Here is a 22,447-nt window from a genome sequence, read left to right on the forward strand (position 1 = left end):
AGCTGGATGTAGTATTCGTGGCTGCATGTTTTTCTCATTTAGTGCTCTGAATATATCATGCCAGTCCTTTCTGGCCTGCCAGGTCTCTGTGGATAAGTCTGCTGCCAGTCTCATATTTTTACCATTGTATGTTGTAGACATCTTGTCCTGGGCTGCTTTCAGGATTTTCTCTTTGTCACTAAGACTTGTAAGTTTTACTATTAGATGATGGGGTGTGGACTTGTTCTTATTTTGAGGGGGTTCTCTGCCTCCTGGATTTTGATGCTTGTTCCCTTTGCCGTATTAGGGAAATTCTCTACTATAATTCACTCCAGGATACCTTCTTCCCCCCTCTCTTTCTTCTTCTGGAATCCCAATTCTGATATTGTTTCCTCTTATGGTATCACTTATCTCTTGAATTCTCTCCTCATTGTTCAGTAGTTGTTTACCTCTCTTTTGCTCAGCTGTTTTATTCCCCGTCATTTGGTCTTCTGTATCACTAATTCTCTCTTCTGCCTCATTTATCCTAGAAGTAAGAGCCTCCATTTTTTATTGTACCTCATTAATAGCTTTTTTGATTTCGGCTTGGTTCTATTTTAGTTGTTTTATTTTTCCAGAAAGGGCTTTCATTTCTCCAGAAAGGGTTTCTCTAATATCTTCTGGGACTTTTTCATGCCCAGCTAGAACCTTGATAATCGTCATTCTGAACTCTAGATCTGACACATTACCAATGTCTGTATTGATTAGGTCCCTAGCCTTCAGTACTGCCTCTTATTCTTTTTTTTAATGGTGAGTTTTTCCGCCTTGTCATTTTATCCAGATAAGAATATTTGGGCAAGAGTATAAAATATTAAAAGTGTGGCAAAGGCCCCAGAAAAGATGTGCGTTAACCTAATCAGAAGAGACCCCAAATCATGGGGAGAAGAAAGGGAGTAAAAAGTTTTTAAAAAAATTTAAAATATGTATTTTATATATATATATATATATATATATATATATATATATATATATATTAGTATATTAGACTGGTGAATAGAACAGAGCCACCGACTTAATTTGGGGTATATTTTGGTCCCTTAGAAGAAACTATCTCCCAAAATTTTAAAGAAAGAAAGACTTATATATGTATATACACAAAAATAAGGGTAAACATGATGAAGGGATGGAATATGACTGCAAAGATGAAAATTTCAAAATACTCTGAAAAAGGAGTTGATAAGTTGGTTGGAAAAAGAAAGAAAAAGAAAGTGGAGAGAATTTGCTCAGGCTGGAGACTAGAACAAAGCCCTATGCTAATTTAGAGTATATTTTGATCTATTAGAAGTTTTATCCCAGAATTCTTTAGAATTCTTTAGAATTACAAAAAATAAAGTTAGATACAATGAAGGATAAAATAGGACTGTAATAATGAAGGTTTTAAAAGATTTTTTTTAGAAAGGTATTGTTAAGATAAACTAGTTAAAAATCTTAAAGATTTAAAGAGGAAAAAGGAAAAAATTAAAATTAGAATAAGAAAAAAATAAAATTAAAAAATTTAATTAACTTTGCAAGATTAAAGAATCATGGGGAGAAAGCCATGAATTTCATGCTTTGCTTTCCCCTGTTCTCAATTCCACTGTTCTCCTTGATCAGTGAGCTTGGTCTTGGCTGCTTGTTCTTGCTGATCCTCTGCAGGAAGGGCCTTTGCCGTGATTCTCAAATGTCTTCACCTGAGGCGGAACTGCACAGCCCTTGCCAGGGGCCGGGCTAAGCAATCCGACTGCCCAGGGTCGCGCTCAGGTCTTTTGTTCCCTGAGCGCTTTCCCTCCTGCTTTGGAGGACGGGAATGAAGATGGCCGCCGCCCAGTCTCCAGCTGGAGGAGCCCAGAGCTCGGGGTCCTGCTCCTCCGTGCGCCCTCGGAGAAAAACTGTTAATCCCTCCCATGTCCCTGGTCTCTGACTGTGCTCCGAGCATACCTGGCCTGTGACTGAGCATTTCTGTCTCTGGCACATGGCCCCATTTGGTGTCCAAACCCAGCAGATTCCTGCTGCTCTGCTAATCTGGTGGGTCTCCCTGGGTCTGCCACTTGTGGGGGTCCCTGCTCGAAGAGAAGTGGCATGACTGTGCCTCAGATCAGAGTTTAAAGTAACCTGGAGCTGAGAGCTCAGTCCTTGGCTCCGTCTCTGCAGCCGGCTTCCCCGCTCTAATACCTGTGAGCTCTGCTACACTCAGACACCCCGATCCTTCTGTGACCCCATGGGACCTGAGACCATGCTGTCCCACTAGGGCTTCACCCCCGCGTAGCCTCTGGAGCAACATCCCTCAGTGGAGCTGACTTCTAAACGTTCACATTTTGTGCTCTGTTGCTCTGCCGCTTGCCGGAAGCCGGCCCTTCCCCCTGTGGTTCATGTTCCCGTGGCTTCGGATTCTCTTCTCTGCATGTCCTTTCAGAAAGTGGTCGACTTTTGTTTCTAGAATTGCTGCTATTCTTCTCTTTGATCTGTTGGATTTGTAGGTGTTCTCAGTGGTTTGATAACTGTCTAGCTCAACTCCTGCGACCTGATGTCTTCTCAGCGTGCTGTACCTCTGCCATCTTGACTCTAACATACAGTTTTTTAACCACCAATGATTTAGTTTTTTTTTTTTTTGAAGATTTTATTTATTTATTTGACAGAGAGAGAGATCACAAGTAGGCAGAGAGACAGACAGACAGAGATGAGGAGAAGCAGGCTCTCTGCTGAGCAGAGAGCCCGAAATGGGACTCGATCCCAGGCCCCTGGGATCATGACCTGAGCCGAAGGCAGAGGCTTAACCCACTGAGCCACCCAGGTGCCCTGATTTAGTTTTTTATAAAGATAGGGAAATTTGTTTGTAAGGCAGTTACTATAAATTTAATTTCCACCGTAATTGCTACCTTTGTTCATATAATGCTTATAGAAGTTGCTATTTAGAAAGTGAACATACCCTTTTCTACGTAAATATATAGCTAGTAAATTTTTACTATATATAGTAAAAATACATAGGTATATTGTAACTATATATGTGTAATTTTTTAAAGATTTATTTATTTATTTGAGAGAGAGTGCACATGTTCAGAGAGGGAGAGGGAGAAGCATTCTCCCTGCCAAGCAGAGAGCCTGACATGGTGCTTGATTCCAGGAACCAGAGATCATTACCCAAGCCGAAGGCAGATGCTTAATTAACTGAGCTAACCAAGCACCCCTACATACTTCCTGCTTTAAATTAATCAGTATATCAAGATGGGATTATAAATTGTACACTTGCCTTTTGAAAATGTTAAAGTAAAAGCTCTAGATTTAATCAGTATGCTTAGTAATGAACTAAAACTAATCCTTCAACCAAACTAATCCTTTCAATCCTTCAGTTGAAGGATTGCAAGGGAAAATTCCACAATTTTCCCTTGAATGAGAAAGAAAAATTGAAAGCAGGCAAACATGGTAAGTTGTGTGTCACTGGCCATTTATTTAATATGCATTTCCAGAGATCTTATTCTGTGTAAGCCACGTTTTCTGTCCTCAACAATTTACAGTCTAGGCTGGGAGAAAAATAAACAGGTAATTAGAGAATGGTGTGATCTTTTAAGAACTTGATGTTGGCTAATGGGAGTAAAGGTAGGAACCCAGTCATGGAGTCAGGGAAGATTTCTTGTGATACAGCACCTAAGCCTAAGATATCTTATTGAGTATATTACATGGTCAGCGTAGATTCATCTTTAATGTCCATAATTTTAAGCTTCTATAACACTTTATAAGAAAATTTATGTTTATTTTATCACAGAAAGTGAATTTTCATCTAACCAATTTCTGGTGAGGAAATTAACTGTTTCCAAATATTGTTAATAAAAATAAAAAAGGGTCGTATTTGATTAATGGACCATCCAGTGCTGTTTTGATTGGTTTACTTTAGGTTTTGCTGTATTGGAAAGAAATCAAGCATAGTTAACATTAAAGTTATGCTACTTCATATGAAATTATTCTCAGAATCAAAGACAGTAAGTTATCTATTTGACTTAATTTTATGGTACTAATTTAAGCTTTTTGGATTATAGTGTGTATTAATACCTTGGAGTGACAAAACAGCCCACACTTATTGAGTTAAGTTGCCCAGTGTCAGACACTTTAAAACTCAAAAAATAAACTGTAGTATAAGCCACACATTGCAATCTTAGAGAGAGGTTTAATAGCTTTCCCAAGGTATGTAGTAGTTGTAGTGGGGCTGGGGTTTCAGTCCAGGCAGGATGACTCCATAGTCTCTATCTCCCCTGCATACACTGAGCCACTGTTTTATCAGTTTATAAATCTGATACCTACTCAGAAAACCCTCACACATTACGGTAAGATTTAACATGCAAAGTGAAATCCTACTTTTATCTTTATAGTGAGATCCACAGGGAAAGTTTTGACTTATTTTTGTGGGGTTAGGGAGCAAATACTAACACAACACACAGTTTTAAATAATTACAGGATTATCTACATATTGTTTTACAGCTTGATTTTTTAATGAATTATCTTAGGGCTTTCTGTGTCTGGGAAGATACATCTACCCAATTCTTTGTAACAGCTCTATGCAATTACAGTTTATGAAAATACCTTGAATTTTTTGACAGATACTTCATTCATTTCAGTTTTCACTATATAAAAATGTTGCCTTACATTTCTGTGCTGTCTAGTGTTTCTGTAGGATATATTTCCAGAAGTGGAACTGCTACTGGATCAAGGGAGTTCAACACTTTAGCTTTTAATAATAATGCAATGAGTGTATTATCTGATGCTCCTAGGAATGGTAAAACAAAGTGCCTGTTACTTCACTTCTTTAGCAACTTTGGGATATTATCAGCTTTTTTCATATTTGCTAATCAAATAGCCTACCCCCCTTTTCCTCCAAAGATATATAATTAGGTTATAATTTGAATTTTTTCAGTATTAGTTTATTGACAGTTTATATTTGTGAACTGTCTTCTCATATCTTTTTCCTGTTTGCTTCCATATCTCATTCTTGTATTGATTTGAGACTTTTTTCTTTTGACTGTTCATTTCTGTATAGCAAAGAACAATAAGATATTTAAATTTCTTTCACTTTCAGATCAACCAGGAATGATCACCTACCTCTTTTGCTTTATATCTTAAGATTTCTTTTCAGTAGAGCTTAATTTTTTTTTTAAGATTTTATTTATTTATTTGACAGAGAGAGATCACAAGTAGGCAGAGAGGCAGGCAGACAGAGAGAGGAGGAAGCAGGCTCCCTGCTGAGCAGAGAGCCTGATGGGGAACTCGATCCCAGGACCCTGAGATCATGACCTGAGCCGAAGGCAGCAGCTTAACCCACTGAGCCACCCAGGCGCCCTAGAGCTTAATTTTTTGAAATATCTGTCATTTGGTGTTTGTGTTGCTTCTAACAGTTCAGAAAAGAGTTAGGTTTGCTTGGAAAATGTTTATACTCTGTTTATTAACAGATCTTTTTAGAAAATATTGTCTCATAAGTTTAGCTGATTTCATATTCTTTTCTTATTTGTTATGCTTTCTTTTTTCCTTTTTTTGGAACAGGATAACGCTGACTATAAATTATTTCAGAAAACACTCAAATTGTGTCGTTTCTTTGCCAACTCTCTTTTGCACTATACTAAGGTAAGGCTTATTTTTTATAATGTGTAAATGTGAAATCCACAATAAATTATAAATTGTCCTGCTTTTGTCATTACCACCAAAAACAATATTTTGAAGTTATTTTGTCAAGAATATATTTTATAGGTTTCTTTTTTAAGTATTAAATGTTGAACATCTGTTACATCGGTAAGTATAAATATAAATAAAATTATTTATATAAGCACAAGTCAGTTTTCAGAAGATAATTCAGTTTGGCTTTTAATACTGTTTATAAATTCTACCATATTTTAAATTTTTAAATTGTTGACATGTTCAAAGGTTTAAAACTGTATACTGATTTTAAGAACATTTGCATATTGGGGAGTCCTCAGGATAGCAGTGATAGCTGAAGGTACATGAATAGAGGAGGTCAGTTATCAAGGCAGATTATTTGGAGAGAAGAGCAGAGAATGCTTAGAGCAGCCAGTCAAAGAAATATCATTAGTAATGCATATTGGTGATTAAGAAAAAATACTCTGTCCCTGTTGAATTTGTCTTTAACTTGTCTTCCTTGCTTTGGAGGAGGAGATAAAGATCTCCTGTGACTCTCTTACGATCAGGGCTCTGTGGCAGGCACGCTGACTTCTGACACGTCGCCGGCCTTTCCGTGTGCTCCCAAGCTGGACCTGCTGGGCGGCTGCCGCTTTGTAGTCGGCTGCTCAGACCCTGGCCCCTGCTTAGCGGGGTGGGTGCATCAGGGGCAGGGCCCGAGAGAGGGTGCTGGCCCAATGGCACTTAATGGGTGCTTGCCCATCTGATACTTGTTTGGTATGTAGGAGGCAAAATTGTGCCGAATTATGCCATTTTAAATCAGTCCTTTTCTATCAAAGGAATCTTTAATTTTAAAAAGTTAATGAGAGCTTTTTTCTACATCCTGTAATACAGTAAGAACTATTTGTTTTACTCCTAAGAGATAGCCTCGCTGTAATGGAGCAATCACAGCTGTACTCGGATCCTAGCCTTGTTTTTGTTTTGTGACTTGATCAAGTTACTTGATACGTTAGCTTTCTTTTCTGTCAAATGGGGATAATAATATGTCATAAGATTTTTGAGAGGGCTAAATGAAATAAAGTGATACTAAAGTCAATTGCTGCATGTCTGCTGAGCACTTAGTAGGTGTTCAGTACGTGAGAGCTGCTGACTGGTTACAGTGATAGTTTTAGTGGTAAATTAGGTGCTTAGCCTTATCCTCTTTTTTATTCTCATGCAAGAACCTTTTTTTTTTTTAACGTGGCACATTCAGGATTTTAATTATTTTGCATATTTTTGTGAGAAGATACGCATTAGAAAAGCACAGTGCATACAAAGAATGAATAGAGTTGTTTTATTTTAGGAATTTCTTCCTTTACTTTCTGATTCTTGCTGTACACTGCACCAGCTTTATCTTCAGATACACAGGTAAGAAGAACGCCATGTCATGGTTAAAACGTAATGTGACATTTGAATCATGCAAACTTTAAGTGTATGCCATTTAAAATAAAACACCTGAGTAGTTTATTACTGTTTTAGTAAATTTTTATCTGCTTGCTTAAAATAATTGGGAGATGGAAGCTTTTAAAGAATAGCTTCCATGTGAGTTTTACTTACCTTTGTATTCTTAACTAGTACCTAATGCCTGCGTGATGAACTACTGGTGTGATAAATACCAGAGGCCGGGATAAGAAGGTTATGTGTATGTAGATATATTGCTTTTTTATCTTTTAACTTTTTATTTTACTTCTGTGAGATTTAAGTCTAGTAGTAGTTAACTCCATCTCAGAAAAAAACGTAAATTACAGAAAAGTATCATAATTTAGCTAGGAGCTAGTAATATGTGAGATTGACAATTACCTCCAAGGAGCTCTCAGTTGACACTAAAATACTTGGTCATCTCATCTGTCCAGCAGCCCTCTCTAGTCGCCTAGACTGCTTTTTCCATACTTCTCCCTCCTTAAACTTCCCACATCTCTCACACCTTCTCCCTGTCCCCCATTGTCCGTTCAGAGCGTCACTGTGCATGTCACTAAGCTGGAAGCATGACGTCCTCCGCACGCTGACTGCTCTCCCTGTGTCTTGGCCCGTGTGCTCCCCGTTCCCGTGAACGGGCTGTGTGCCTGCCTGAGGCCGGCCCCTCCGAGGGTGCATTGGTTCGTCCGCACCGACAAGCTCAGGGACGTCACCCGAGCGATCGTTCCCTTTCCCTCTTGCATCACCGGTCTCCCCACCCCCCCCCCACTCCCAGCTGGGTCGTTCTTGTCAGCGAAGCAGCTGCTGTGAGCTCCAGGAATACAGAACATAATCTCACGATTCCATATCCTCCTCCAAACACCTTCCCGTTCTTTGCTTCTGTTTACAACAGAACTGCTGGGATTTGTCTGTCTGTACTACTGTCTGTACTTTTTTTTTCTTGAGACCATTCTAGTTAGGCTTTCCATTTCTCCACATGACCAAAACCCCTCTTGTCGAGTTCCTCAGTGACGTCCACACTGCTGCCTCCCGTGGTCAGTTTTCAGCCTCGTGTTATGTAACCTGTCTGCAGCGCTTGACCTTCCTCTCGAGCTCTCTCTTCCGTTGGCTTCTAGGATACCGCTCCGTCTTGTCTTCTTCTGAACTCATTGGCTGCTTCTCCTTAGCAGGTTCCTTGTCTCCCTCACTGAAGTCGGGAGGGCCTCAGTGACTAGTTCTCAGGCCTCATTGATCGCTTACTGGTCATTTCGTCTCACAGTGTTAAATTCATCTCCCCTTTTAACGTCTAACTCTGCCAGTCACGGTGTCTGAACTCAAGTTCACCCAGACTGAACTCTTGATTCCCAGCCATTCCATCTCTCCCGCCAACAGAACCTGCTTCCCTGGTAGCATCATCCTCTCATCTGAGGTGGCCTGGGTGGCGCAGTTGATAGAGCATCTGACTCTTGGTTTCGGCTCAGGTCATGATCTCAGGATTGTGAGGCTGAGCCCCATATTAGGCTCCGTGCTCAGGAGAGAGTCTGCTTGAGATTCTCTCTCCCTTTCACTGCCCCCCCGCCCCACCCCAATAAATAAATGGCAGCTCTATTCTTCAAGTTGATCAGGCCTAAAAAACCTTGCTGTCCTTTCTGACATTTTTCCTTGTTCTCGTATCCACTTGTCATCCATCAGCCTGTCGTCAGTGTCACACCCTTTAACTGTGTGTTCGCTGTGTATGCGTGCCCCGGCGCGGCCACTTCTCACCGCCAGAACTCGCATCCGATGCTGTCCACTACTGGGTTGCCTGGGTTTCCACAGAGATCCTGCCCACTCTGCCTTCCCCCTGGCCTTCCTCTATGCTGTTGGCCATATGGTACCCAAAGTGAGTGATAAGACATCGGTGAGATCATGGAACTTCTCTGTACAGACCCACCAATGATCTAGTATGCAAACAGAATTCAGTAGGATTTTCTGTCCACATTAACCTTCTTTTACTTTTTTCTCCATGGCACTTACTAACATCTGTTATATTATGGACTTAGTTGCTTATTTATTTGCTAACTGCCCCCCTTCATTAGCATGTGAACTTCATAAAGGCAGTGACCTTGTGCATTCTGTGTGCTGCTTTGTTACCTGCTCCTGGAACAGAGCATGGCACGTAGAGAGGAATTTCTCAGGTATCCTCAAGTTAAAAATCCTCAAAATAAAATGGCAAAAAGTAACAAATACACCAAAATACAGGTTTTTATTTTACTTCACATAGGTTTGACTAAAGTTTCATTTCAAGTCTACTAACTAAGACAGACTTTCACGAAAAAGTCTTTGCATCTTCCTCCAGGACTAGTATACAGTTTAATCCTTGCAAAGCCCTTGTTTGTGAGCATTAATTCATAGCAAATTTTAAAACTTTATTTTAAAACAACTTTTAACAGAAGCGACTGAGCCAGAATTTATCAGAAATATCTTTCTATATATAGTATTTTTATTGGTTATTTGATATTCATATGTACATGGTCTTTTTTTCTTTTTTTTTAAAGATGTATTCATTTTTATTGTAGAGCGAGAGAAAGCAGGTAGAGGGGCAGAGGGAGAGAGAAAAAAAATCTCTGGCGGACCCTCTGCTGAATGTGGAGCCTAACACAGGGCTTGATTGCAGGACCATGAGATCATGACCTCAGCCCAAATCGAGAGTCAGACACTTAACCAGCTGAACCACCCAGGCGCCCCTTCACGGTCCTTTTGAAAGGACACTGCTGTCAAAATGGTGTTAAAATGCATCAAAAAAATACCAAAGATTTGTCTAAAATTATAAACTTCTAATTTTGTGGAATTATAGTCATGTATTTAGTTTGGGGGTCTTTATATAATTGTGGTACCAACTTAGTACTTTGAATTTTGTTTTATAAAATACATGCTGTGTGTATTCTTTATATATTTTCACTGCTGGAAGAAGATCAGTTTAGAGTACTTCTGTCTACCTAAATTAGAAGATACCTGTTAATGGATGTATTTTTTCCCTCCCCTTTCCAGCAAATTTCCTCCAAGCCTATATGCTGCCAGGATCTCTAAAGCACAACAGGAGGAAATAGCAGGCACTTTCCTAGTTACACTGGACCCACTCATCACTCAGCTTCTCACATTCCAACCTTTCATGCAAGTGGTTTTAGACAGTAAATTAGGTAAGCTTCAAGACAGTTTTAATTTTAAATCATCTAATAATTACAGCTTGTTAGAGACAAGGTTATTTCCCTTACATAATCATTCTTTTTAAAATTTCTTCTGCTTTTCTTTAAATGAAAAAAATTCCAAAAAGCAGTTATGCCTCTGACTTCTTTACGCATCACAGTCAGATTTCTGTTGAAAATATGGAGAGTATATTTTTACCAATTTGTTGTGACTTACGGAGTATGTTTTTGTTACCTGCAAGAGCTGCCATGTGACCTACAGCTCCCACAGTGTCTCCTGCTGGTTGTTGTCATGGATAAGCTGCCGTCCCAGCCCGACCACGTGCAGGCGCTGTGGTGCACGGAGAGCCAGCTCGCGGACGCTGCGGCCAGGTAGCTGACGCGGTTTCCGTCAGGTCGCCTTACAGATGGGTTAGGGTGCCCTGTCCTTTGGACCGATCTTGACATTGAAGTTTCTGGTTATATCAGATATTCTAGTTAGTAGAATATCCTGTGTAGGCCTCATATATTGCTACTTTATAAATATAAATAAACATATAAATCTATAACAGATGCTAAAAATATATCCGTTTTGTTTAGTGTTTTAGAAGCTTTTGTGTAGACTTAGTGTTATAAATGTTGAGTGTAATAGGGTAGATGTATTTGCTAACATTCCAAGATGAGCTCTGATAAACACTCTGCTGGATTCCGCAAGTTCTCTCCCGGGAAATATCACTCCTCGTATTCATCTTCCTCGCCGCTGCCAGGCTGTAGCAGCTCGCTGCGCCGTGATTGCTGGGCCCTAGCGTTCACCCTTCCTTGTGCCCCTGTGTGCGGTCGCAAGTCACCTCGGGGAGCCCGGCTGTGAGCTCCCACCCCTCCCTGCACAGACACACAAGCCCGATGCCGTCCGGTCCAGCTCTGCCTCCACATCTGTCCGTCTGCCGCTGCGTCCAGCGTCGCTCCGCGTCCTGTCACTGGCACACTCGTCTGCACGCGCCGCGCTCTGGGCACACTGCTGTTCACACTCGTCTCTCCTCGTGCTTTGTCATCTTCGCTCTTTATTTCTGCCTGTTTCTAATTTGTTGTTTAAATCCTCTATGAAGATTTCGTAAAACTATTTCAATCTTAAAGTGGCCCCTGTGTCTGACTTACACCTATTTTCTATATAATAGCTAATATCTATTTAAATTTCAGGTTCCTTGATGAATTTTGTCTTTGTGTAGTTCAGTACTATGATAAACATTTGGTAAATGATAAAAAGCAAAAATACGGGAAAAAATTCTTCTCCTTTAAGGAATTTCTCTAACAGTGACTATATTTTTATTTTTATGGTTATATGTTCACACATATTGGAAACTGTCATTGATACATACCTCTTGAGACATTTTGCTTTGGGAAAACACCCCTCCATATGCCATAGTATTATTGTACCTGCTAAATGTTAAATGTGAAGAGCGTTGGGTGCAGTGTTGTCCGTTTCCCTGCAGGGTATCTCTGTTCAGAGCTGTTTTCTGCAGTTTTGAGCAGTGTGCCGGTGAGCTCTCTCTGCCTGTTCATCTGCGAGGAGTACAGAGGAAAGGGCAAGTGGAAGTCGCCGTCACCCTGTACCAGCACGTTTGTGTTCATCTCTGTGCTTTTATCACTTCCTTTCCTCCCTCCTTGTTCCCCGAACTGGTGAGTTCGTCACCTGCCGGGCCGCACCCAGGCCGTCCCTCTGCTTTTCACCGAAATGCTGGTTTCTGTACGGAGGAAAGGAGTAGTGAATGTGTATTCTTTTCGAATGTTGTTCTCTCAGTTTGTACCTTTTCCCCTTTGATTCAGTTATGTCTTAGGAAATGGTAATCCTAGAGTCCTATAGTCCTCAGATCCAACGGCTAGCTGAAACATTTGAGAAAGCATTTTGGGTGGCAAGATATGGAAAGATAGAGTGAAAAGTGTTAGGATTTTACCTGATTCAGTTTCATAAAGAGAATGAGAAGTAGAGAGTGTCTCCTATAGATCTTAGGCATAATGTTGATTTTCTTTAATGGAATTAAAGTAGAAAATATGTTGATAAAATTGTAGGGAAAGAATTCTTAAAATTTACATAAGGATCAATACCATTTGAGATATTTTACAGTGGTTAAGATCTAGCACTAGGATTTTTTTGAATCCTAATGACTGAGTATCACATTTAAAATCACTTTTGACTCTCCATAGCCCAATGCTTACTGTATAGCAGGTGCTCATTAAATGCGGAAGGAATGGTGTTACGGACTCTTTCAGATACTAGAAAGTTGAGCCTTCTCACCGAGGTTCTGTTGTTACTTGGATTGTGATGGTGTTTTATTGTTTTAAGAAATGTAATGTAATAATGTATCATAAACTTTGTTTTTCATTAGGATGTTGCTCTGTTGAATGCTGTGCTCAGTGCTAATATGATCACGTCTCTGTTAGCTATGGATGTGTGGTGCTTCCTTTCCCGGTACATTGTGCTTTTTTGGTTTGGATTGATTTATAGTAGTAATTGACAGTAAATGATGTTTTATACTTGGAAGTTAATAGAAAAATTTTGTCTCGATAATCCTTTAGTAGCTCCTCAGAATGGTTTGATTTCATATCATAGCATTAAATCATGAACCAGGCTCCCTCTTTCCTTCTGTGGTTGAAGCCAATAAGTTGCTTAGGTAGTTTTGTCTATTGTGGTGTTCCTTGGCCATGGAGAAATTGCAGCTTAGAATATTTATTGCTTTTTGGAAGTTCATGTCCTTGGTTTTCTGAATACTTGTAAAACTTACTTTGGAAAGATAATCTTCTCTTGTATCACAGATACGGGACTGCTGAACTCTGTGCGCACCATGTCACCATAGTGGCTCAGCTGGTGAGTAGAATTACAAGGTCTAAAATACTCCTTTTACAGGCAGTTCCTTTAGGGATATGATAATCTTGAAGAATGTGACTATCAAAAGGACAGATAGTATGGTAGCTAAATTTTTTTGACAGTTTCTTTTCTGTCCCTTAATGTTGATGCTATTGAGAAAGATGTGCCAGAAACTGTCAAACTAGGGAAATTGTTTCATACTGTCAAAATCTTACAGAGTTCTATTAATTGTTTTGGAAAAGAGAGACTAGGTTAATGAAGAGTAAATTTAAAATTGAACACAAAGTGGAAAATAAGAAAAGAGTTAGTTGTAAATGTGGATTATTGAGAGGTTTTTTTTTTGTTTTGTTTTGTTTTGTTTTCCTTAAAGTGACTTAGACAAGCTGCCTCTTGATTTTGTTGTCTCTCAGGATGATTTGAGAGGGACTAAATGTGACAGTGATTGATGCCTTTGGGGAAAGAAGTCAAGCTTTGTAAATAGCTACAAAGAGAAAATGATTTAGTGATGATTTATTTTAATTTTTTCAATGTTGACCTTTTGCTTTTAAATTCTGAGATGCTTGATATATTCCATATGATATGGACATGTTTTTGTTTTTTTTGTCCCTGGCCCAGATCTCATCTGGGTCCATTTGTCTTTCGTTTCTTAGTAGCTATTACGTCATACATTTCTTAGTTTGTTGTTTAAAGATGTTGTAGACTAAATCCAGGGACGTGTGTAATAACCTCACAGCTGGAGCGTATATCTCCATGGCTAATCGTCTGGAGCATGTCCCCACTTCTAAGCCCTTAACATGTCTTGTACAAGACCGATCCAAGTAATTTTTTTTTAATATTTTACTTATTTATTTGACAGAGATCACAAGTAGGCAGAGAGGGAGAGAGGAGGAAGCAGGCTCCCCGCAGAGCAGAGAGCCTGATGCGGGGCTCGATCCCAGGACCCTGGGATCATGACCTGAGCTGAAGGCAGTGGCTTTAACCCACTGAGCCACCCAGGCACCCCTGATCCAAGTAATTTTTATGTTAGATTATCTTCTTCAAATAAAATACATTTGTTTAATTAAGTAAAAGCTCTCCTAGTGTATTATGATAGGAATTGATCTCTACAAAATTGAGCTTATAAAATCTTTTAATAGAGCTAATATCTAGAGTTATATTCACTTCTGCACTACTGTGCTTAGATCTTAAAAAAATTCCTTAAGTTGTCTTTGAGTAAGATTAACATACTAAGTTGTCATCCAAATGGTAATCTGAAATAGAAATTCCTGAGGGTTGTTTTTAAATACAATGTCAAAATTCCTTTCTCATTATAAAAGTAATCTAGGTTAATGGAAGAAAAACAAAGAAAAGCTCTAAATTAAAAATCTAAATAACTTATAATCTTCTGTCTCAGAAACTGTTTATTAAGTGCTATTTATTTTAGCATATAAAAGCTTGTAAAAGCCACAATTTTAATTCAGTCTCTCCTCTTCTGTCTTTTCCCAGATAAAGTCTTGCCCTGGAGAATGCTACCAGCTCACCAACCTGTCCATACTGTTGAGGCGACTCTTCTTCTTCATGGCCCCACCCCAACAGGCAAGGACAGCATCTTAGTCACTATCCTTGAGCATCTGCTGAGAAAAGGATTCAGACTCTCTGAAGGCTTCCCACTGCCCCATTTATTCCACATTTAAATGTTAATATGATCTGAGCATCAGTTTTTGACCTATTGATTGCTTTGCTTATTGCTTTTAGATGTGTTTAGATTTTGATGTTGTTAAAGAAAAACCAGAGCCGTACAGTGATAAAAGTGGGTTTTTGCCCTGGGATTCTTGATGTAGGGGAAAGAGGCCTCAGTGTAAAACTGGGCTCAAGCCTGAATATAGCATAGCCTATTAGGGGCTACAATGAAGGAGCAACTTGTAGGTCGATGAGTGCAGATTACTAAGAGGAAAAATGTCAGGGCTACGGAGGTAGTTCTTGCTAAACTGGCAGGTCAGATTCTTGCTGGACACACACCGAGGCTGGGGGGTGTTTTCCAGATTGACTCAGCAGGATTCTTGCTAAAACTGGATGATGCCGGCCGTCAGTCGTGGTATGATTGTTGTTAAATTCCTGTATGATTCTGACGTGGACACAAGCTTGGGACCCACTAGGTTAGTGAAGGGGGTTTGAATCCTGTGGTTTGAATCTGGTCTTACTGTGACCTTGGTCACCTTACTGTGACCTCAGGGAAGTTTCCTAACTTGGTTCCCTGCATACAGAGTGACAGGTGTTAACAATTTGAAAACTTTTGTTAGGACTTAGAGGTCATATATACAAAATATGTAGCATAGTGCCATGCTTAGAAGGATGCTCAGTAAATATTGGGAGTGCTTGCTGTTAGTTTTATTTATTTATTTATTTGAGAGCAAGTGTGCAGGGGGTGAGAAAGAATCTCAGGCAGGCGCCACGCCCAGCACAGAGCCCGGCATGGGGCTTAATCTCTTAATCTCGCAACCCTGACATTTGTCCTGAGCTGAAATCAAGAGTTGGTTGAGGAACCGAGCCACCCAGGTGCCCTGGGAGTTACTTGTGAATAGAGAATTTGCCTCAGGTCCGTGTCGGCCTTTCTGCCCGAGAGAGGTTGGTCGGGCACCAGAGAAGCCCTGCGGGCCTCCGAGCTGTCTTCCTTGCAGGTTGTTCCGAGGCTGAAAGCACACTAGACCCACCTCCTAGCCCTCCAGAAAATATGTAAGGGTTAATGTGCTCCCTCCCAAACTCCGAAAGAGTTGTCTGTTGCATATCCCTTCGAATTTTAATACCTTTTATTCTCTTCTCAAACTCTTGCGCCTGGTTCCTGGTATGTTGTCCCTCACAGAGGTCCTGTTAACTTAGAGGCCCTTCCTAAAGGAGGGGGATTGAGAGGGAAGGTGTCTTTTTAACCTCCGTTTTCTTATTTGTTAAATGAGAATAAAATTATTCTTTTCCCAGGGTGGTTGTGAAATTTTAATGTTTGGAATAATACAACTCAGAATGAATGACCTGTAAGTGAGATCTAGGAACTTTGATATAAACTCCAGTTTATGTTTAGAGATCTCTTAGATACTCCTCAGTTCTAAGTTTTTCCAAGTAATTGAGGCTATCAGATTATATGTGTTATAGATATTTGAGGGGTTACATTTAATTTTTTCCTTCAGTTATCAAATACTGATTTCCTGGTCTAGTTACAGTGTTAAAATTTAAATGGACATACCTAAATTTGAATTCTTGTCTGAGAGTCCTTGGGTGTTGGTTTATCCTAAACCTGAGAGACTAACCTTCCCTTAGGTGGCAGGGCTGAGATGTGGGGAGGCCTGGAACGTCAGTTGCTTGACGGGAGCACCGCGCAGGCGTTCCTTCTTCTGCCGGGCTCCCCTGCTGCCTGAAGGGAGGGGAACGGACAACAGTAAGAACTGGGCTGTGTTCTAGGCACTTCGGTTCTTGGACTTCCTGTGTCAGCCTGTAGGGTATGTGGATGATGTTCATCTACAGATGAAGAAACAGCAGCTTAGGGCAGTAAAAGAATGTCTGCAAACTCCCCGTGATGATGGGCGAGGTGGGATCCAAGCCAGACCTCTCACTCCAGAAGCTGCACTTCCCACTGCCCCAGTGTCGCCTTCAGGTCCTTTTCCTGCCATTGCTCTGGGGCCTCCCCTGTGTGCGGGTTGTTGGCTCTGCCTCCTTACTCCTTTGAACCATATGAAATCTGCTTTCTTTCTTGACATGCATAAAGCTTGCTCTTTCATTTTTAATAGCGATTTGTGTTTAAAATAAAAAACTTGGAAACCACTGTACTAGATCATGATCCCAGAAAAAACATGTATTCTAGTAGAAGTTACAAATTTATGAACGTGCTCATAGTGAACGGTGGCACGTTAATGAGCACCCGGACGGACCCAGATCAGGTTGTGTTGGGTGTGCACAGCTTAGAAGATCGTTTCTGGAGAGCTGCAGGATGGGGATAGGTAGGACCGGGGGAAGCTGTTGGAGATGGAGGCATTTTCGATGCAGGCTGTAGGTTGGGGAAGGTGAGAGGCCGTTGGGGAAGGTGGAGAGGCCGCTGGGGCAGGAGTGCGGGGAGAGAGCAGGGCCTGCGGCAAAGGAGAGGCAAGTAACGGAGCTGGAAATAATTATTCCCTTGCACACAAGATGGTATCTTTTTAAAAAATGAAATAAAACCCCAGATTTTTGTATCAGTGATGCAGCGTTTACATATATGAAAACAGTGAATCCCAGCACAGTGATGTTTTACTTTACAAAAAAGTGCGTGTGGTAATAATTTGGGGGAAATGCCAGTGTAAATAGGGAGATTAGAATGTGTTTCTTTTTCAATATGGAGAGAAGTTACTAGATAGCCTGTTATTTCTTTAGTGTGTGACTACTGGTAGTATTTCTGTTTATAGAAACAAGCAAAAGTACAGGGTTACCTAAGAGGAAAGGATTTACTATACCTGGTTTAAGTACACTATTAGTTGTGCTACTGTTTTTATGGAAAGTAAAAAGTACAATAATTATTTGCATTTTAAGCCCACTCTTATTCTCTCTTCTCACTTTAAAGGAGAGAAGTTCTAATTCTCTGCGATTACTCACTGACACTTCACTCGCTGTGGACCCCTGTTGACACTGGTGGCTTTAAATACTGAAAACCGTGTTGAGACCAGGGTTTTCAAACTCAGAATAGTAAACGGATCCCTCTTTCTAGTAACAAAGTTTGTCAGTGCCTACCCTCGGCTGTTGTCCAGGGCACCATTATTTATAATTTCTGTTTTGGGGAAGGAACTAGTTCATTCACTTTCATTGGATTTTATTATAAAGAAAGGTCAAGTTCAACTGATGTTTATCAGTTGGCGCAATTCTCTTGGCTTTGATGAAGCAGTTTCGTTTCATGAATAAAGCAGCGGGTTACGATAGACACATAGCTCCTCTCGGATCCATTTTCCCGGCTCTAACAGCTATTCCAGTAGGTAGCCACACAGTTTCCCCTGGGTTTCGATAGCTAAATATTTTTGGCTAACAAATATCAAATATAAATATAGTACATAAAACATAGGGAGATTTCTTTGTCAAATTTAATACAGTGGGTTTTTCTTAACATAAGAATTTGTCATTTATCAAGCAGATTTGGGATACTGTAAATTCTTCTACTTAAAAATTACATTAATATACTTCCTAGATTATACTTAATTCAGAAATTAAGTGCAATAGTATTTTTGCTGTTTTTCTACTGGAAACTAACATTTAAGCTTTTTGGTGTTTTTTTAAACTTTTGTGTTCTGTTTTTAGTTTGTTTGCCTATGCCTCATTTTAACAAAACAGTGCTGTTTTTCTGTTAACTTGGCAAAGGCTTTGAATTATTTCAGTGGTGGAATAGATTTGCCAGCCACACTGCTCTGGGCTGATTTGTGAAACCAATTTTGTGTGTTGTCTGAGAGCAGAGCCATCTAGCCCAGTGGAAAAGCAAACCTGTGACCTTTGCTTCTTTCTTTAGGTCCTGTGTTCTAGTCGGCTGAGATAACAGCCACCAGGGTTACCAGATCAGCCTTTTGGCCTATTTTGGAATATAAACTTTGGACTCAGGTGAACAAGGTCACAAGCACAAAAGTTCTTAGGAAGATAATAGGATAAAAATAGCTGGTTGACTAATAATGAAGTGCATTATTTTTAACATTTCTCAGTGTCTTCATATCACATTCCATTTAAACTGTGTTTTTCATTTTGCAAACAAATGCAACAACAGCAAAAATGATGGTATGTGTTCCTCTAGTTACCATGGTCTGGTACTTGTGATATTATGACTCAGTTAAAAACTTCTTAAAAATATAAAACATGGAAGCAAATATTTAGCTTTTGTGCATCCAGTCATCAGATTGTCTTATGTTACACTTCAATTTGTTTCAGGTGGAGTTCGTCCAGAAATTTTCCCCCAAAGCAGCAGAAAATCTGCCTCTCTGGCAGTGTATTTCCCTCCAGGCATTACCCGCTGAGCTCAGGAAACGAGCTGTATGTGACGTCACCAGAGTTGGGATTGCACGGTGTCGGGAATGGCTCAGCAGTCGTCGGACGTGGGGAGAACTTGAATCTTTGGTAAAACAAGAATTTTAATGGATTTGATTCATGGATTTGATTCATTCAGCAGCTATTTACTGAGCACTGCTCAAGGTACCAGTACTAGTACTAGTACAAGGTACTGGTGATGGGCTTTTAATAAGATACGGTCTCTGCCCTCAGGTTAGAAACCAGCAGGATTTTCAGATTTCTGTTTTAAAGGGGTCCAAGAGAAACTTATTATTATCTTGACTGATGTAAATTATATTGGGGGGCAGGGAGACTGTAGTTTAAGACACACTGGACCAAGATGAAACCTGTTATGAAGTATTTATAGTATTTTTGCTGACACAGCATTAGATTAGGCAGACTTTTTTTTTGCTAGGATTTTATTTATCTGACACAGAGGAGGAGAGAGTAAGCACAAACGGGGAAATGGCAGTCCGGGGAGAAGCAGGCTTCCCACTGAGCAAGGGGCCCTATGTGGGGCTCAGTCCCAGCACCCTGGGATCACGACCTGAGCTGAAGGTAGATGCTTAACCGACTGAACCACCCAGGCGCCCCAGACATGATTCTTCTATTTGATAAAGCACAATTCCCGTTTTATACACATCTGTTCTGAGCCTTTATGGAACTTTTCATTTAGAATACTCGTTCTTAACATAATGACATATAAAAGAAATTCATCTGTGAGAAGTAAAAAATAACATGGTTTTTTAAAGTTTACTGAAAAAATTGACTATAGTACATGTGGTTGAATTTTCCAGTTTAGTTTCATTTCCTTCTTTGTTCATTCGTTCATCCAACGAACATATTTTGAGTGCTCTTAGGTGCCAACCGCTGTTCCAGCCCTCAGGGAACAAAAGAGAAATTTGTGTTCTCATGAGCCTGCATTGTCACTCAGCTGTGGACAGTAAAATAAGTAATAAATATGTGTATAAGTATGTTTTATCAGCTTGCGGTAAGTGGAGAAAAACAGGGATGGGGACAGGGCATTCAAGGGGTTAGGGGTCTATTTGCAGTTTTTAAATTAGGAGGTCTGGGCTTTCCAAAGGCTTTTATCTCCACACTGAGGGTAAATGTTCTGATACTGTTATATAATGGCATCTGATGATAATTATCAAGATAATTTAAAACATATACGCAAAGGGAATACAAGTTTTTATGTGCACTTATTTTGAGAAAACTGTTAAACAGCTAGTTAAAAGTAGGTTAAATTGTTCTGGTTTTACATTTACTGTATACTGATTTTTTGTAGTTGAAGATAAAAAATCTTTTGTATTAGGGAAAGTAATGTACCTATTTTCTTAAAATTGAATATATCTTTGCCCTCACTAAAACTTTAAATCTTAAATAAAAAGCTGTACGGGCATCACTGAAACTTAAGTGTTGCTGCAGTATAACAGATTAAAGGCGTTGTTCCTGATCATTCCATCTCCACACGGCCTTCACTTTACTCCCACTGTCCCCCAACACCCCACTCCTGGCCAGTCAGAGAAAGATTCGATGTATGAAGGGGAGTGAATCTAGAAAAGGTGGTTTTGTTTTAAATCTAGATAAGTGTACTTCTCAAGTTTTATATTTGCTTATTAAATGCAGTGTTGCTGAGGAATTTTAATGACATTATAAAACAAGAGCAACAATAAAAATTTAGTAATGTTAAAAGATTGCTAGCTGCATAATGTGAAAAACAACAGAATTTTTAGCTGATGAACTTTACAAATTAATTTGAGCTACTGACCATTTGATCGAGCCTATTTATTAAAATACAATGCTGTTTCCATTTTAATACTAAATTTTAACCTAAAAGGAAAAAATATTTAGAAAATGAAGCAAATGTTTCTGGGTATGAGGAAAATCAGCTCTAATAAAATTTCGTATTAAGAAGTAGCTGAAAAGATAGCTTTGGGTCTCAGAATATAAATTCGACGTGGGCGTTTAGGAGGGTTATAGTAACTCATAACGTCCGCGGCCTCAGCTCCTTTAGACTGGGGTCTGACCTCGGACTCCTCCCTGTTTCTCCCCCTTTAGAACACGCTGCTGTCTGCATTGCTCGCTGTATGTAATTCCGCCCGTGAAGCTCTGGATATTCCACAGCAAACTGCGATTATGGAAACTGGGAGTCAGCTCTGGGCTTTTTTAAACACTAACCTGGTAAGGAAAGCAACTGATTATTTCCCTGAAGAACAAATAAAATACTGAAAAAGAGCATGGTCCTGAAATTCCCTGTAGAGTAAAATGTATGTAATTTCTTTAGGGGCTTGGTAGAACTTGTGATTAGAACTTAAAGTACCTGTTTGTCCTCTCCAGCCAGTTCTGAGTGTGACGGAATGACATTCGTAAAACCAGAACCTAGTAGAGTAACAGTGACCGTTCAGCTATTTTCCTGACCATTCGGACCCTACTTAAAAAAGCAAACTTCTTCTCCCATTGTTTCTCTCCTCTTTTGGGCTAGTGTGGCCTGTTTCTGTGATTCCATGGTCTTCCATACGATCCTTTGGGCAGTGGAGAGGGACTCGGCTTAAAGGTGGCAGGGGCAAGGGAGTGGCTCCGGCTGGTTCGTGTCCCTCTTCCCTGGCTAGAGTTCGGATGCTGCGTGTCCCACAGATTATTGTAGTTTACAAATGACATTTAGTTTAAAAATCTAAATAGGATATTTGTTTCCTTTGACTAAATAGTGCCAGCCACTGGAAGCTGAAGGCAACATTCACACTTTTGGTAAAGCACAGAAATGGTTTTGCGGATAATGTTTTATCATTCAAGTTTATGTAGAATTCAGTTTCCCTTCTGCAGTATTCTGTCTGTAGTTTGCCCCAGTGCCCACAAATCATTCAGTGAGTACTCCCTGAGGATTCTCTGCCGGTGATGTAGCTTATACTACTACGATAGAAACAATAGTTATAGGGAAGAGAAATGGAATTTTAGGAACACTAAGGCCTACGTAAGTTTCTCAGCGGCAAACAGAAGTAACTAGATCTCCACCTGCATTCAATTTCCTGTCATGTGATCTTGAGCAAATTATTTAACCTCTTTCGCCCTTTTTCTTAATTATTAGTAAAGTGAGTAAAGTTGTATTTCACTAAGTTCTAAGGTGTATAGCAGGTTGCCTGGGATATAATAAATGCTTCCTAAAAGGTTGCTGTTTTCATGTAATTGAAAATTCTCACCAAAACTATTTTGTGTTCCTTATTTAAGGTAACAGGTCAGCCGCATGTTCAGCAGACGCTTAGTCTTTTACTTCCACTATTGGGATTTTTCGTCCACACTCTAGATCCTCATCTGATAAGTCAGGTAAGAACAGTAAGCTAGTTGAGACTTTGTTTGCTGA

General features: G+C 39.9%; 1 protein-coding gene across 8 annotated transcripts in view; it reads left to right on the top strand.

Moving 5' to 3' along the window:
• The window catches only part of C10H1orf112 (chromosome 10 C1orf112 homolog), a 52,661-nt gene that overhangs the window by 18,806 nt on the left and 11,408 nt on the right, over nt 1–22,447 (top strand). For all 8 annotated transcript variants that reach the window (XR_006386608.1, XR_006386610.1, XR_006386609.1 and 5 more), the window contains exons 9-19: nt 5,524–5,604; nt 6,956–7,020; nt 10,078–10,226; nt 10,475–10,604; nt 11,702–11,888; nt 12,596–12,678; nt 13,023–13,074; nt 14,560–14,649; nt 18,973–19,158; nt 21,151–21,273; nt 22,315–22,410. Coding sequence is in view for 4 of the 8 variants with exons in the window: in XM_044266933.1 (XP_044122868.1) it covers nt 5,524–5,604; nt 6,956–7,020; nt 10,078–10,226; nt 10,475–10,604; nt 11,702–11,888; nt 12,596–12,678; nt 13,023–13,074; nt 14,560–14,649; nt 18,973–19,158; nt 21,151–21,273; nt 22,315–22,410 (1,242 nt within the window). In the remaining 4 variants the exon portion in view is untranslated. The remainder of the gene's footprint in view (nt 1–5,523; nt 5,605–6,955; nt 7,021–10,077; nt 10,227–10,474; nt 10,605–11,701; nt 11,889–12,595; nt 12,679–13,022; nt 13,075–14,559; nt 14,650–18,972; nt 19,159–21,150; nt 21,274–22,314; nt 22,411–22,447) is intronic.

The sequence above is a fragment of the Neovison vison genome, chromosome 10, assembly GCF_020171115.1.
Source record: "Neovison vison isolate M4711 chromosome 10, ASM_NN_V1, whole genome shotgun sequence".
Lineage (NCBI taxonomy): Eukaryota > Metazoa > Chordata > Mammalia > Carnivora > Mustelidae > Neogale > Neogale vison.